This window comes from Sander lucioperca, chromosome 12 (genome assembly GCF_008315115.2).
Source record: "Sander lucioperca isolate FBNREF2018 chromosome 12, SLUC_FBN_1.2, whole genome shotgun sequence".
NCBI lineage: Eukaryota > Metazoa > Chordata > Actinopteri > Perciformes > Percidae > Sander > Sander lucioperca.
This window is the reverse complement of record NC_050184.1, coordinates 38,589,867-38,603,382: the sequence shown is the minus strand read 5'-3', so window position 1 is coordinate 38,603,382 and position 13,516 is coordinate 38,589,867. Positions and strand designations below refer to the sequence as shown.

General features: G+C 42.3%; 1 protein-coding gene across 11 annotated transcripts in view; it reads left to right on the top strand.

Annotated features, from left to right (window-relative positions):
• The window catches only part of scn8aa (sodium channel, voltage gated, type VIII, alpha subunit a), a 44,534-nt gene extending 36,436 nt beyond the window's left edge, over positions 1-8,098 (top strand). For all 11 annotated transcript variants that reach the window (XM_036008011.1, XM_031284286.2, XM_036008012.1 and 8 more), the window contains 6 exons: positions 827-1,111; positions 1,460-1,513; positions 1,991-2,128; positions 2,228-2,332; positions 2,451-2,721; positions 2,852-8,098. In XM_036008011.1, coding sequence (XP_035863904.1) covers positions 827-1,111; positions 1,460-1,513; positions 1,991-2,128; positions 2,228-2,332; positions 2,451-2,721; positions 2,852-4,011 — 2,013 coding nt within the window. In that variant the 3' untranslated portion in view covers positions 4,012-8,098. The remainder of the gene's footprint in view (positions 1-826; positions 1,112-1,459; positions 1,514-1,990; positions 2,129-2,227; positions 2,333-2,450; positions 2,722-2,851) is intronic.
• Positions 8,099-13,516: the final 5,418 nt, after the last annotated feature.

Below are 13,516 nucleotides of genomic sequence, written 5' to 3'. Positions count from 1 at the left end.
GTCTTTGGATAGATAAAGCTTTATAAAACAACCTGTGTGTGTGTGTGTGTGTGTGTGTGTGTGTGTGTGTGTGTAACCCTATAAAAAACAATATTAGGATAAAATATGTTTTAAAGTCTACAATTGCTACAATAATTTATAGCACATGAACTCAGTGTGTTCTTTTCTCTTATATGATTTATAGCATTTTTTATTACACTGTATTAGTGTAGTACCACACAGTACATGTCAATCACATTCATGCCATGTACAATATACAACAATATAATACGACGTACTATTCTACCATGTATAAAACATAAAATAGTCTGCGTTGTGGCTGTAATCATGAAATCACAAAATGTCCCCAAATGATTGTTTTACATAAAAAGTTTATAAATTGTACATTTTACATTATAAACCTGTGATGATAGATTTTTTATATTGGCGTTTGTCTTGGTACAAGTGTTTGTGTGTGTATGTGTGTGTGTGTACTTGAGTAACCCTTAAGCACTTCTAGCCACATGCTTCGACAGATCAAAGAGCATCTCAGAGTCACATCAGTGCTGCTCCAATTAGAAAGGGAATGAAACAGCTCTCCCTCCCAGTAATTCCCCACTCTTCAGTATGTACATCACAGTGGTGTGCAGTGCTTATTTTCGACTACATAAAATCATTATAGAATTGAACTGCTGCTCTTAACGCCACCTGTAACAAAGGGTTGAACAGCTTTTTTAAGTACCCAGTGTAACGCCATAACAGTATGTAGTGTCTTTTCGGAGGGGTTGAAACAGCTGTTTGATTCCTGGTTCTCATGTCATATCCTGTCTTTCCTGGTCTGGTCTAGGTGGTAGTCAACGCCTTGGTGGGTGCCATCCCTTCCATTATGAATGTGTTGCTGGTTTGCCTCATCTTTTGGCTGATTTTCAGTATCATGGGGGTCAACTTGTTTGCGGGCAAGTACTACTACTGTTTCAATCAGACATCAGAGGAATACTTTCCTGTCGACGTGGTCAACAACAAGACCCAGTGTGAGGCCCTCATGCAACAAAACTATACCGAGGTCAGGTGGAAGAACGTCAAGATCAACTTTGATAATGTGGGCGCCGGCTACCTGGCCCTGCTGCAAGTGGTGAGAGTGTCACTCCTTGTCTCCTCTGTTTCTGACTCCATTTCTTATTTCATGCTAACATGGTTTCTTTTCTTATTTTCTTATGCACTTTTCCGTTTCTGAAGGTCTGTTGCTTCAAACTCCATTTGCTTTCACAGTACTCTGAGACTGTCTGTTGTTCTTATTCATTGTAAATATTTCATTGTATATATTCAGTGTTTCTCCATGCCCTTTTCTTCATCTACTTGTTTCTTTCCATACACAAGCTGTACTACAGGACATGCATCGGTTTCGGTTTGAGTTTCTTTGATGTCAATTTAGATTTTTTGGTTTCTACAAATGTATTTAGTCATGTCTCTCTTTTGAAAGGCCACATTCAAAGGTTGGATGGACATTATGTACGCAGCTGTGGATTCCAGAGAGGTAGGTTTATTGCTTCTTCAATAAATATTGTAATGCTTATTTTTTTCACTTTATGCAAGACTGTTAACACAGGTCTTTAAGGAAAAGTTTGACATTTGGGAAAGACTCTTAGATGAGAAGAGTATGAAGCTACAGCCAGCCGCCAACTAACTTAACAACTAGACTAGTCTGGACTAACTTTAGACAAGACTTTATTTCTTGACCAGACCATGGCCTTTGACTTTTGTATAGATTAAAGAAACAGGTATTAATTAGTGAACTTTAGAGGTGCTGCCAGAAGGATTTTGTTAGCTTTGGATAGAGCCAGGCTAGCTGTTTCCCCTGTTTCTACTCTTTGTGCAAAGCTAAGTTAGCTGGCTGCTGGGGGTAGTTTCACTCAAGAAAGTAAATAATCGCATTTCCAGATGTGTCAATTTGTTTCTTAAAGTTGTGTTGATAATAAACAACACTACCTTTAACATTGTACCTCCCTCCAAGGTGGAAGACCAGCCCGACTATGAAGTCAATATCTACATGTACATCTACTTTGTCGTTTTCATCATATTTGGCTCCTTCTTCACCCTCAACCTCTTTATTGGTGTGATCATTGACAACTTCAACCAGCAGAAGAAAAAGATAAGACCCGTTCTGTCTCCTTAACCTTTATCCTGCCTTAGGAGTTTCCATTTTAGTGTCAGAATGTGATTATAACCAAACCTTTCTTTATCCCTTTACTTTGGAGGTCAGGATATATTTATGACAGAGGAACAGAAAAAGTACTACAATGCCATGAAAAAACTGGGGTCCAAAAAGCCACAAAAACCTATTCCTCGACCACAGGTATGTTGTTTCTCTGGGTTATTCCTATTTTGTTCAGATTATTCAAAATATGATGCTTTTGGTTGTAACCTCAGTAAATCTCAACTTCATCCCTCTTTGTGTCCTCTCTCTCATGTAGAACAAGGTCCAAGGCATGGTGTTCGACTTTGTGACGCAGCAGGTCTTTGACATCTCCATCATGATTCTAATCTGTCTCAACATGGTTACTATGATGGTGGAAACGGACGATCAGTCAGATGAAACAGAAAACGTCCTCTACTGGGTCAACTTCATCTTTATTGTAGTCTTCACCACCGAGTTCTTGCTAAAGCTTTTCGCCCTTCGCCACTATTACTTCACCAATGGCTGGAATATCTTTGATGTGGTGGTGGTCATCCTGTCTATTGTCGGTGAGTGAGGGAGGTGAAAAACACAAAGCAATTAGGAAGTAGCTTGAGATAGGCGTCTGTTGTATTCTGATGATATTCTCTTCCTTTCTTATTTTCTTATTTCCTTCTTTTCACTTTTCTTTACTCTCAGGTATGTTCCTGGCTGATATAATTGAGAAGTACTTTGTGTCACCAACCCTGTTCAGGGTGATCAGGTTGGCTCGTATTGGCCGTATCCTGCGTCTGATCAAAGGAGCTAAGGGCATCCGCACTTTACTCTTTGCTCTGATGATGTCACTGCCAGCCCTGTTCAACATTGGCCTACTGCTCTTCCTGGTCATGTTCATCTTCTCCATCTTTGGCATGTCTAACTTTGGCTATGTAAAACACGGAGCAGGAATTGATGACTTGTACAACTTTGAGACATTTGGCAACAGCATGATCATTCTGTTCATGATCACTACGTCAGCTGGATGGGACGGCTTGCTGCTGCCGATCCTCAACTACCCACCAGACTGCGATCCCAATTTGGAGAACCCTGGTACATCTGTGAAGGGTGACTGCGGTAACCCATCAGTGGGAATCTTCTTTTTTGTCATGTATATCATAATTTCCTTCCTGATTGTGGTCAACATGTACATTGCCATCATCCTGGAGAACTTCAGTGTGGCCACAGAGGAAAGTGCTGATCCACTCAGTGAGGACGACTTTGAGACCTTCTACGAGATCTGGGAGAAGTTTGACCCCACTGCCTCTCAGTTCATTACTTTTGCCAAGCTCTCTGACTTTGCCGACGCACTGGAGCACCCACTTCGTGTGCCAAAGCCCAACACTATAGAACTAATTGCCATGGATTTGCCCATGGTGAGTGGCGATCGCATTCACTGCCTAGACATCCTGTTTGCCTTCACAAAGCGAGTGCTGGGTGACAGTGGGGAGTTGGACATGCTGAGGCAACAGATGGAGGAGCGATTTGTGGCAGCCAACCCCTCCAAGGTGTCGTATGAACCCATCACCTCCACTCTTCGCCGCAAACAGGAGGATGTCTCTGCCAGAACTATCCAGAATGCCTACCGCATCCACCTTATTCGACGCGGCATCATCTTCAAGCGTCGTACTTTTACTAACAATAAGTTTGAGAATGGCGGGACCAACCAAGAGAAGAAGGAGAGCACACCATCCACAGCCTCTCTCCCCTCCTACGACAGTGTGACCAAACCTGACAAGGAGAAACAGGATGAAAACAAGGAGGACTGGGCTAGGAAAGAGAAGGACAAAAACCAAAAAGATGAGTGGGAATCAAAGTGTTAGGGTTCAGTGACTCACAAAAGTCAATAAAACACAGCAAGATGAGACTCTGAGCTCAATCCCAACAAATGTAGAAAAAAGTGATCATTTGCAAGAAAGAAAAAAAACAAAAACATACAAAAAAATGACTCACTGCTACTGAGGCAATGTGGTTTCTTATGTTGTCAAAGACAGCTGAACCAAACACAATCAGTTTACCACGGAACTTTGCTGCATAGTGACCAAGTTCATAGAAATGAGGAACAAATACAAAATGACTCACAGTTTGCTGGCCAATGACACACATTTCTTTGGGGACCAACTGCCAAGGCCCAGAAATCTCTGCTAGATGATCGAAAAATTGCAAAATCCCTGCCACCACCGAGTGTGGACCCCCGCAGCAAAATTCCAGTGCTGCGGGACTGGATCGTACAGATCCCACTAGAACTGTATTAGCAGTCTAAATGAGGGTCTGTAACACAGTGTTTACCATCTTTATCAAGGAGAAAACAATAATAAACCAAGCAAGTTTAGCTAGCGCGGGAGGGGAAAACCCAGAACCGTAGACAAAGATTTTTGTTTGTTTGTTTGTGCTAAGTATACTTGCATCTTTACATTTTTTGAGCAGCAAAAACAGATAACATTCAGCCCATGCCACTCGTCTTTTCATCTCCTCTTTGTTATACTGACATTGAAAAAAGACATTTTCTACATGGGCTTTCACACTGACTGGGTAGGGGTCATTAGTCATTGTTTTGACTTGGGCTGAAGGAGACTTGCTCAGGCCGAGTTCCAGATAAATAATTATTGTGCTCGTTCAATGCATAGAAATGACTTGCATGAAGGCATGTTTTGATCAGGAATCATGCATGAGTAATCATTGTCCACAAGACTCTAATTCTCAAACCACTGCAGTGGCTTGAGTATAGTTTGAGGCTTTCCACTGGGGAATAAACTATGACTGGAAAATGAAGATTTTGGATAATGATAGATAGAATATTGGGGGAGTGATAGTCGTATGATCCTGCCCTTCACTAGTTTTGCTTTTCAACTGACGGATCTTTAAATTTAGCCCTTCATTAAAATTTCAGGTGAATGAAGGATGTAAGCACTCAAAGGCAAAGTCTCAGTAGGATCAGCCAACAACACAATCTAGAAAATAGTTGTTTTTGCTGCTCTGAATGTTAGTAGTACAGAAAGAGTGTGGAGTGTATGAGTATTAGGAAGCACGATGAGGATGCACAGATTTGCAGGACCATCAGTTCTCCTGAACCAAATCTGGGGCTTACATCTCTTTGTTTACTTGCATCCATCAAAGAGTCACTTTCTTTACTTACCTGTGGTCCCTATTACGGCAATGAGAGCAGGTGATGTTTAACGCCAAGGAATCCATAACTGGCACTAGTAAGGGTCTGGTGTTCTCAATAGGTATCCCCTCTACTACTGTAGTTCCGGAAGAAGGAATGAAAATATGGTTTTATTTTTGTTTTGATCATCTTTTTGTTGATTTGTTTTGGGCTAGTGAAAATGAAAAACTCAGACTGTATTCTTACTGATTCATTCATTCATTTCAAGTTCCTCTTTTGTACTCGGTCAGACCCACATCATTTCCCAGTGAGTGGTGTTTTAGGTAGTGCTTTTCGGACAATTTGAGTTGCCAGCTTTAGAAAAACAAAACCTTGAAGTCCTTCTCTGATGTCCTTGTGATGCAATCATTCTCAGAAAAGGATTTGATCAGTGAGAGTGACACTGACGATCTGAAACAGCAGAGTGAGCAGAGAATTGTCACAAGGACATGCCTTGTCGTGCCTATGTATGGAAGATGGATGGCCATGAAGGGCTTGTGGTTTGGACTGTAGAATCAAATGGATTTTGTCTGATATTTCAAGGAGTTGGATGGGTGATAAATAACACAAACGTGGACCAATAAATAGGTAGAGCCCCTCCCTTCAGGGTTTTAGACTGACTGCCATGAGAACAAGAGAAAAATGGAAGAGCAGAAGAAGACAATAGTGCTTTGGTCTGAGTTGGAGTGCTGAAAGTCCCATGTCTGTCAGTGTATCATTGTGCTTTTGTGGGACCTCTTAAACACTGTGTAGTGTTGGACCCAGGCTCGCACCATCTTTTCACATACTTGCAGGCTTTCAAGTACGATCACCCGCTTCAAAAATAACTAGAAAAGCGAACACTCGCCAAGATTAAACATCAGCAAGCCTCACATCGACGCAGCTATGTTGAATAATAAGCTTTGTGGGTGTTTTTCATAAAAAAAACCTGAGGCTTCGTCAAGTGGTAGACAAGACACAACTGCCTCTTTATGTGTTCCTGCCATTTTTTTTCTACACAGGAGTGATGGTCCTATTTATAAGTGGATGACTGGACATAAATCTGGCATCCTTCGTCACACCACTAATGCCATGTTGGTGTGTTTAACACTGCCTGTACCAGAACCCCCTGTCTGTAACAATAACTGAGGTCTGTTTACAATATGAGGTCTCCGAATCAGTTTGGCTGCTGCACACTCGAACCAAATACATTCCCAATGAGAGCCACAGGAGTAGTGAGTAATGTCATCCAATTTACCCATATTCATCTTGGATGTAACGTTTTACAATGATACATTCACACTTGAGAAAAATAAAAAATAAAAAAAAATAAAAACATATACAGTATATGTACAGTGCAGGCTATGATGTAAATGGCACAATTGCTGAAAAAGAACGAACTTTTTGAGAGAAACTATAAATATTGTATTATATTCTTTTATTTTATCGGCATGCTTTGTTGTGTTTTTTGTAAATACAGAATTTTAAAAATGTTACTACTAATAATCAAAAAATGAATAATAACAATAATATAGAATGGCTTCCAGCTATGCCCTTTGTCACATTTGTTACCTTTTGGATTTTTTGAGACACTTTTCACTTTGTTGACGGAAATTGAATGAAATATAGATATTATATAATACAAAAGATATATACATGTATACATATATGTTTATATGTATATACATAAAACAGAAGAACACTGTTTGTCACATTTGATTTATGTGCAACACGTTCAGTGGATGTCTAAAACTGGTTGTTTCCAGCACCCTTCTATGTTGGGGAATAGCTCATGTGCGATGTTACTGGAGCTGCTTGCCATGGATTGTAGCCTGATCATGAAGAAAGGATAATGTTACCAGCACATTTCTCACTTACTGTCATATCTCTCACTTTCACTGAGTATACAGGACACACCCACAGTCACGGACACTAACACACACGTGGGTGACTCCTCACTGCCAACCAACTTTACCAGTGATCTCTTCCTTGAGGACATCAGCTGGTGTGAATGACTGCCTCATACACACTGAGACGGTACCTACCCCCAGGGCCTTTTTCCCATACCCACACATCAGTGCCATTACAGCTCAACATGCATACAATCATGTACTTGCTTCTCATCCTCACATTTCTTTTGTTGAATGATTTGTTTCTAGTGTTCCACTCAATGGCATGTGCCTTTTTTCTGCAAATTTGGATGTCGATTCCACACTGAAAAAAAGAAAAGGGAAAAAAAACAAGAAAAAAAAAACCTATGTCCAAACTGTGGAGGATGGAGGTTTGGGGGTGAGCACAACATTAATCAGGGATGCTGAGTGAGAATGAGTGAGAATACTGCCAGAGGATCATCCAGACACCCCACTTGATGTTAATATTCAACAGTGTGTGATGTTAACAGAAAATCAGCTAACTGAAAAATGTCCTGTTCTTAGTGCTATGTGTGTCACCCACTTGGCTTGTGAAAAAGCAGCTTGCCTTCTATATTTCTTTTGTTTTATTTCTTCAATGTTTTTGTTTCCATCTGAAATTTATTTTTGTATCAATATTTGATTATAGGACTCATTCTTTTTTAGCATGGTTTATTATGAGCGTTTTTTCTTTTTGCTGAAAAATTAAAAAGTGCTTTTTAAACAGTTATCATTTGACACCATGATAAAAGAGGATATACAGTACAATATGATGGTGTGTTGCACAACCACTTGGACTCTTGGTAAGAATATATGAAAGATTGTCTTCATTTGAGCACGAACCTTTTTATTACCAATAAAGCAGCCTTCCAGTTACAACTTGTGTGTTGGTTTTCCTATTTCCTTCTCAACTTTACTTCAGGCTTATTTCCGATTAATTGTGTCCACTTTAAGTAGTGGTCACCATTTTGTGCAGATTATTGTACTTTTGTGGTGCTGTATATGGATGCAAGTGGATTACAAAACATCCTGTGAAATGGAGCTGAGTGGCGTCGTGGTAATGGGACCGTGAAAGGCAGCCTTTCAAATGTAATGGACTTATTGAATTTGTTAAAAGCACTGTGTTAACATCCCCCTCACAGGCAGAAGATGGACTATAGCCCCATTCATTATTGTGCAGTCCATCTGAACTGTGAAGCTCTTGTGTGTGGTCCACCATAAAGCAAATAGCCTAGAGGTATGACATTACAGTCATCACCCTCATATCCTCATGAGAACATGGATGATATAGCCACGTTGGGGGATATTAATCTGTTTGTGATTCTCAGGGGGGAGGTTAAGAAACCCTTTTTGGAGAATTGTATGGAAATTATGCATTGAGTTCTCCTCAGAAACTGAATAGATGGCAAATTCTCCATGGACAACCCTCCCCTTATCTCCTCCACTTTTTTTTGTCACAAGACAAAATGTTGACTCCCTGGCTCCTCTCCCTCCCTTCAGTCACATGGACTCTTTTCGACTTCCCCTCCTCCCCCGCACTTCCTCTGTCTCCCTGGATTTCTATATGATATTTTTAAATCTATGTGTCTCTCTGTTATCTATTATCTACACATGTAGGCAGTGGAAACCTGCTCCTTATTGACTATCGACCTCCTCTCTCTCCAACTCCTTTCATTGCCATGCTTCAGGAAGGTTGTGTGAGAGTGCAGTGAGATGGAGAGGAGAGAGAGAGTCAGGAAGGATGGGGGGAGGTAATGAAAAGAGAAGGGAAAGGGAGGTGGTGGATCACTGCAGTGCAGATAAATTAATGCAGCAGTCGAGGCTGAGTCAGCAGCACACTCCCAGTTTGGCCCAGTGCCTCCTTCAGTGTGTGGCCATGCACTGCTCCCTAGGAGACCGGCTCCCACGCTAAAAAAAAAAAATCACACCGAAATAAGGACATTTCATTCCAAAATTAGGGTCGTTAACGACGTCTAAAGAGCGGGTAAGCACCGTCGGCAGCCGGTGTAGCTGCGCGCTATGCAGAGGAGCTGTCCTTGGTGCTGGAGGTGGTACAGGGACCGACGAACGTCCTCTACCCGGCCCTGATGTTTCTTGGGTGGGGTCGGATGGAAAGGTGACAGCGCGGGTTGTCGTGGAGCTAAATCCAACCATAAAATGTGTGTTTAGTGTGCGGAGGAGCTCGACCTAATTCTTAGACAGCCACACCTACACACCCCTCTCCTCCTCTGCTCGCTTTCCTCTTACCCCACCTCCCTTCCTCTGAAGCATGTTGCCACATAGCATGTGGTTTCTCTGTGGGTAGATCTGAACGTAGCTAAATATAACGATTACACGTGTCACAGTATATATTCCATTATTATATTCCTTAAATCACTAATGAGAGCTATACATCATTTACAAGGAATCTTCATCCATTGCAATACAATGCTGGGATGCGAAACCTGGGATGCTCTGTCCGATTTTGCTGCAGTCCTGCTGGTAAATGTCAGACATGCAGTAAGTGCAGATAGCCAACAGTAAAAAGGGCTTTTCCTACTATCTGATGCCATTTCAACCCTTGATTGAGATCAATGGGTGTTCCCTCCCTTTCTCCTCTCCTCCCTCCCTCCTCCACAGGTCTCCCTTTCTCCCTAGAGTCAGACTGAGGAGGGAGGATGGAGCCCAAAGAGGGAGCTCTCCATCCTGGCCAGAAGCCCCCCACAACAGCTGAACCCTCATACAACTTACATTTCTCAATGAGAAACCAGGCAGACACATAACTAATCCCCCTCCAATCCATTACCAACACACAGATATACATAAAAACCTACACCACCACTAGCAGCTATAGCCCAGTTTCTCTCCACCTACCTTTTTTTCACCAGCCTCTTTTCCATTAAATGTTAACCCGATTACTTACTGTATTTTTCTGCCCGCCCCATTGCATAACCTTATTGTGCAACAATGTAGATGTTTTGAACAAAGTGTATGCTATATAAAGTATGCACTGAAAAAGGAAACAAAACAGATGCCTTTACACCCACACACTGCCTTTTGTTTTACTTTCCCATAACAGCCTATGCTGAGCCTGAGATGTTTGGCTGCCTGATGTTTCTGATTTGCTGAACAACAGCACCCACCTCTGGTCAGCCCCATGTATGTATGAATTGTGTCTTTTTTTATACAAATCACTAAATACTGTCTTGTGTATTTCATTTGGATAGTGTAAGCAGTACTTCAGTATAGTCAATAGTCATTTTACAATGACAATACAAAACATTTAATTCTAAAATCTTAATTTGAAAATACATTTATGTGCATTACAACAGCAAAGGCATACAGGGGAATTCACAATGCATTTAGAAAAAAACCTAAATTCATTATCTCAAGTTATGTTTTTCATCTTACATCTTAGTTTATTTATACTGCAGAGAAAATCAAAATATGAAGCAAAAAAGTAAATCAAGCCTGCATTCTCTGTGGGTGTCAGTATTTCACATGACTGCATTTGTAAGTAACAGTAAGCCTGTAGATGAATAAATAAATAAAATAAAAGTAAGATGAGATAAGAAATTGAACATCTTGATTACTTTTTCACTTTGTTGCTTATTTGGAAACAGTAAAGTGCAAAATGTACCTTTCATTTTTATAATACTTTCTATGTTATTGCAGAGGACAACATATGAAGCTACTCAAAGGTATTCAAGCCCAGAATAGGGCCTAATGTAGGACAATCAGCCTCATCTGTGATGTTGGTGACTAAAACCACCTCTATAATCATAATAATAACTTGGATTTATATACTCAAGATCGCTTAACAAATAGGGGGGGAGGGGGGTTATAGGGTCAAAGGACTTAATGAAAAGAAATGTTTTGAGGTGCTTTTTGAACATGGGCAGGGATAGGGAAGAGCGGACGTGGAGTGGTAGACTGTTCCAGAGTGTGGGAGCATTGGCAGAGAAAGCCCTGTTCCCAAAAGTCCGCAACCTGGTGCGGGGGGTATCCAGCAGGTCCTTGTCAGAGGACCGCAGGGAACGTGACTGAGTGTATGGGTGGAGGAGATCTGTGAGGTATTGTGGTGAGAGTCCATGGAGAGATTTGTAGGTGAGCAGGAGGATCTTGTAGGTGATGCGTGACTTGACTGGCAACCAGTGTAGCTGTTGGAGGATGGGAGTGATATGCTGCTAAGGCTTTGTGTGGGTTTGAACCCTGGCAGCAGAGTTTTGGACATACTGGAGTCTTCTAAGGGTCTTGGTGGGCAGTCCAGACAGGACACCATTGCAGTAGTCCAGACGGGAGGTGATGAAGGCATGGATGAGTGTCTCAGTTACTGAATGTGTGAGTGAAGGCCGGAGTCTTGAAATGTTTCTGAGGTGGTAGAAGGCGGACTTAGTGATGTTTTTGATGTGGGACCGGAAGGAGAGAGTGGAGTCCAGGATGACGCCCAGGTTGCGCACCTCAGGAGATGGGGAAATGGAGCAGCCATCCACAACCAGGGCCAAGTCTCCAATTTTCCTGAGCAGTGGTGCAGGGGCCACCACCATGAGTTCTGTCTTATTACTGTTGAGTTTGAGTAGGTTTGTGGTCATCCATGATTTGAGTTCTTGCAGGCAGTTGACAAGTTCTGTAGGTGGGAGCTGGGAGGTGGGGTTTGTGCTGATATAAAGTTGAGTGTCATCAGCGTAGCAGTGGAAGTTGAGTCCATGTTTATGGATAATATGACCAAGGGGTAGCATGTAGATGGTGAACAGCAGAGGACCAAGCACAGAGCTCTGGGGCACTCCATGGTTGGCGGGTGCTGGATCAGAGTTGGAGCCATTTAGGGTGATGAATTGTTTCCGGTCAGTGAGGTAGGACCGGAACCAGGACAGTGCTGTGCCACTGAGGCTGATGAGCTCAGAGAGGCGGTGGAGAAAGATGGTATGGGAAACTGTATCAAAAGCTGCAGCGAGGTCAAGGAGGATGAGGATGGTGATGAGGCCATTGTCGGCAGCAAGTAGGAGGTCATTAGTGATTTTGATGAGGGCAGTCTCGGTGCTATGGTGGGTTCTGAAACCAGATTGGAACGGTTCAAAGAGCTCATGGTGGGACATGTAATGTTGAAGCTGGGCAGCCACTGCTCTTTCCAGGATTTTGCTGAGGAAAGGGAGATTGGAAATTGGAGGATAGTTGTTGGGGTCGTCTGGGTCTAAGCCTGGCTTTTTGAGAGTGGGGATGACTGCTGCCATTTTAAAGCTGGATAGTCCCACACCAGAGGCAAGAGATGCATTTATGATGTTTTCCACTGGATGGCAGAGGATGGGAAGACAAGCCTTGACCAGGGTGGTGGGCATTGGGTCAAGACTGCTGGTTGAAGTCTTGGCAGAGGTGACCAGTTTTTTTACTTGGTCAGCATCCAGTGGAAAGAGGGCGGATAAGCAGCACTGAGGTGAGCGGGCAGCTGAGTGGTGAGAATCCTGTTGGGGCAGTGTGGGGCAGGGGGAGAGCCCAGGAGACTGGAGCTGCCGGTGGATAGTGTCCACTTTCTGCTGGAAGAAATCCAGGAACCTGGTGCAGAGGTCAGCTGCATCTGAGGGTTTAGCGGCATCAGGAGGGTGAAGTAGACGGTTTATAGTGGAGAAGAGCAACTTGGGGTGTTTTTGTTGATTATCGATGAGTGTGGAGTAATACCTTGTCTTTGCCTGAGAAAGGGCTTCTTTGTAGTTCATGACGTGTTCTTTAAATGCTTCACGATGGACAGTGAGGCCGATCTTCTGTATCGTCTCTCTCCGTCTTACCCCATCAGTTCCTTGTCCTATGTAGTTTTCCCTGAGCCTCTTCTCCTCCACCTCCAGCACCACATCACCTGTGTGTGTATCCATTAAACGGTCAGGTTTTCTTTTGTTCATAATGAGACAAATAGGTCGATTTTACTCTACATTTGTAAAGTCCTTTGAAACACGTGTGAGATATAGATGACTGTGGTTTTGCAATATTTGACCCATTAAGGAACATCAACATTAACTTTCGACTGAACATAAATACAAGCCAGGGCAGCAATGTAAGTTGTAGATAATTATGTTATTCAAAAATGGTCTCCAATGGCACATGATTACATGCACAAATACATATTACTATCTCTTATAACTTTGCACATTATCACACAGACATCTTGTCGTGCACAAATTTGTGTGCCAGTGTGCAATAAGACCCAGGCAGAATTTACAAGACCGCCAAACACCACCACGCATAGCTCGTCTTGAAGAGTAGCTTATGAAGCCTTTTGATTCCAGTTTACTTTAATTGTAGGAGAAAACAAGGTAGGCATGTCTA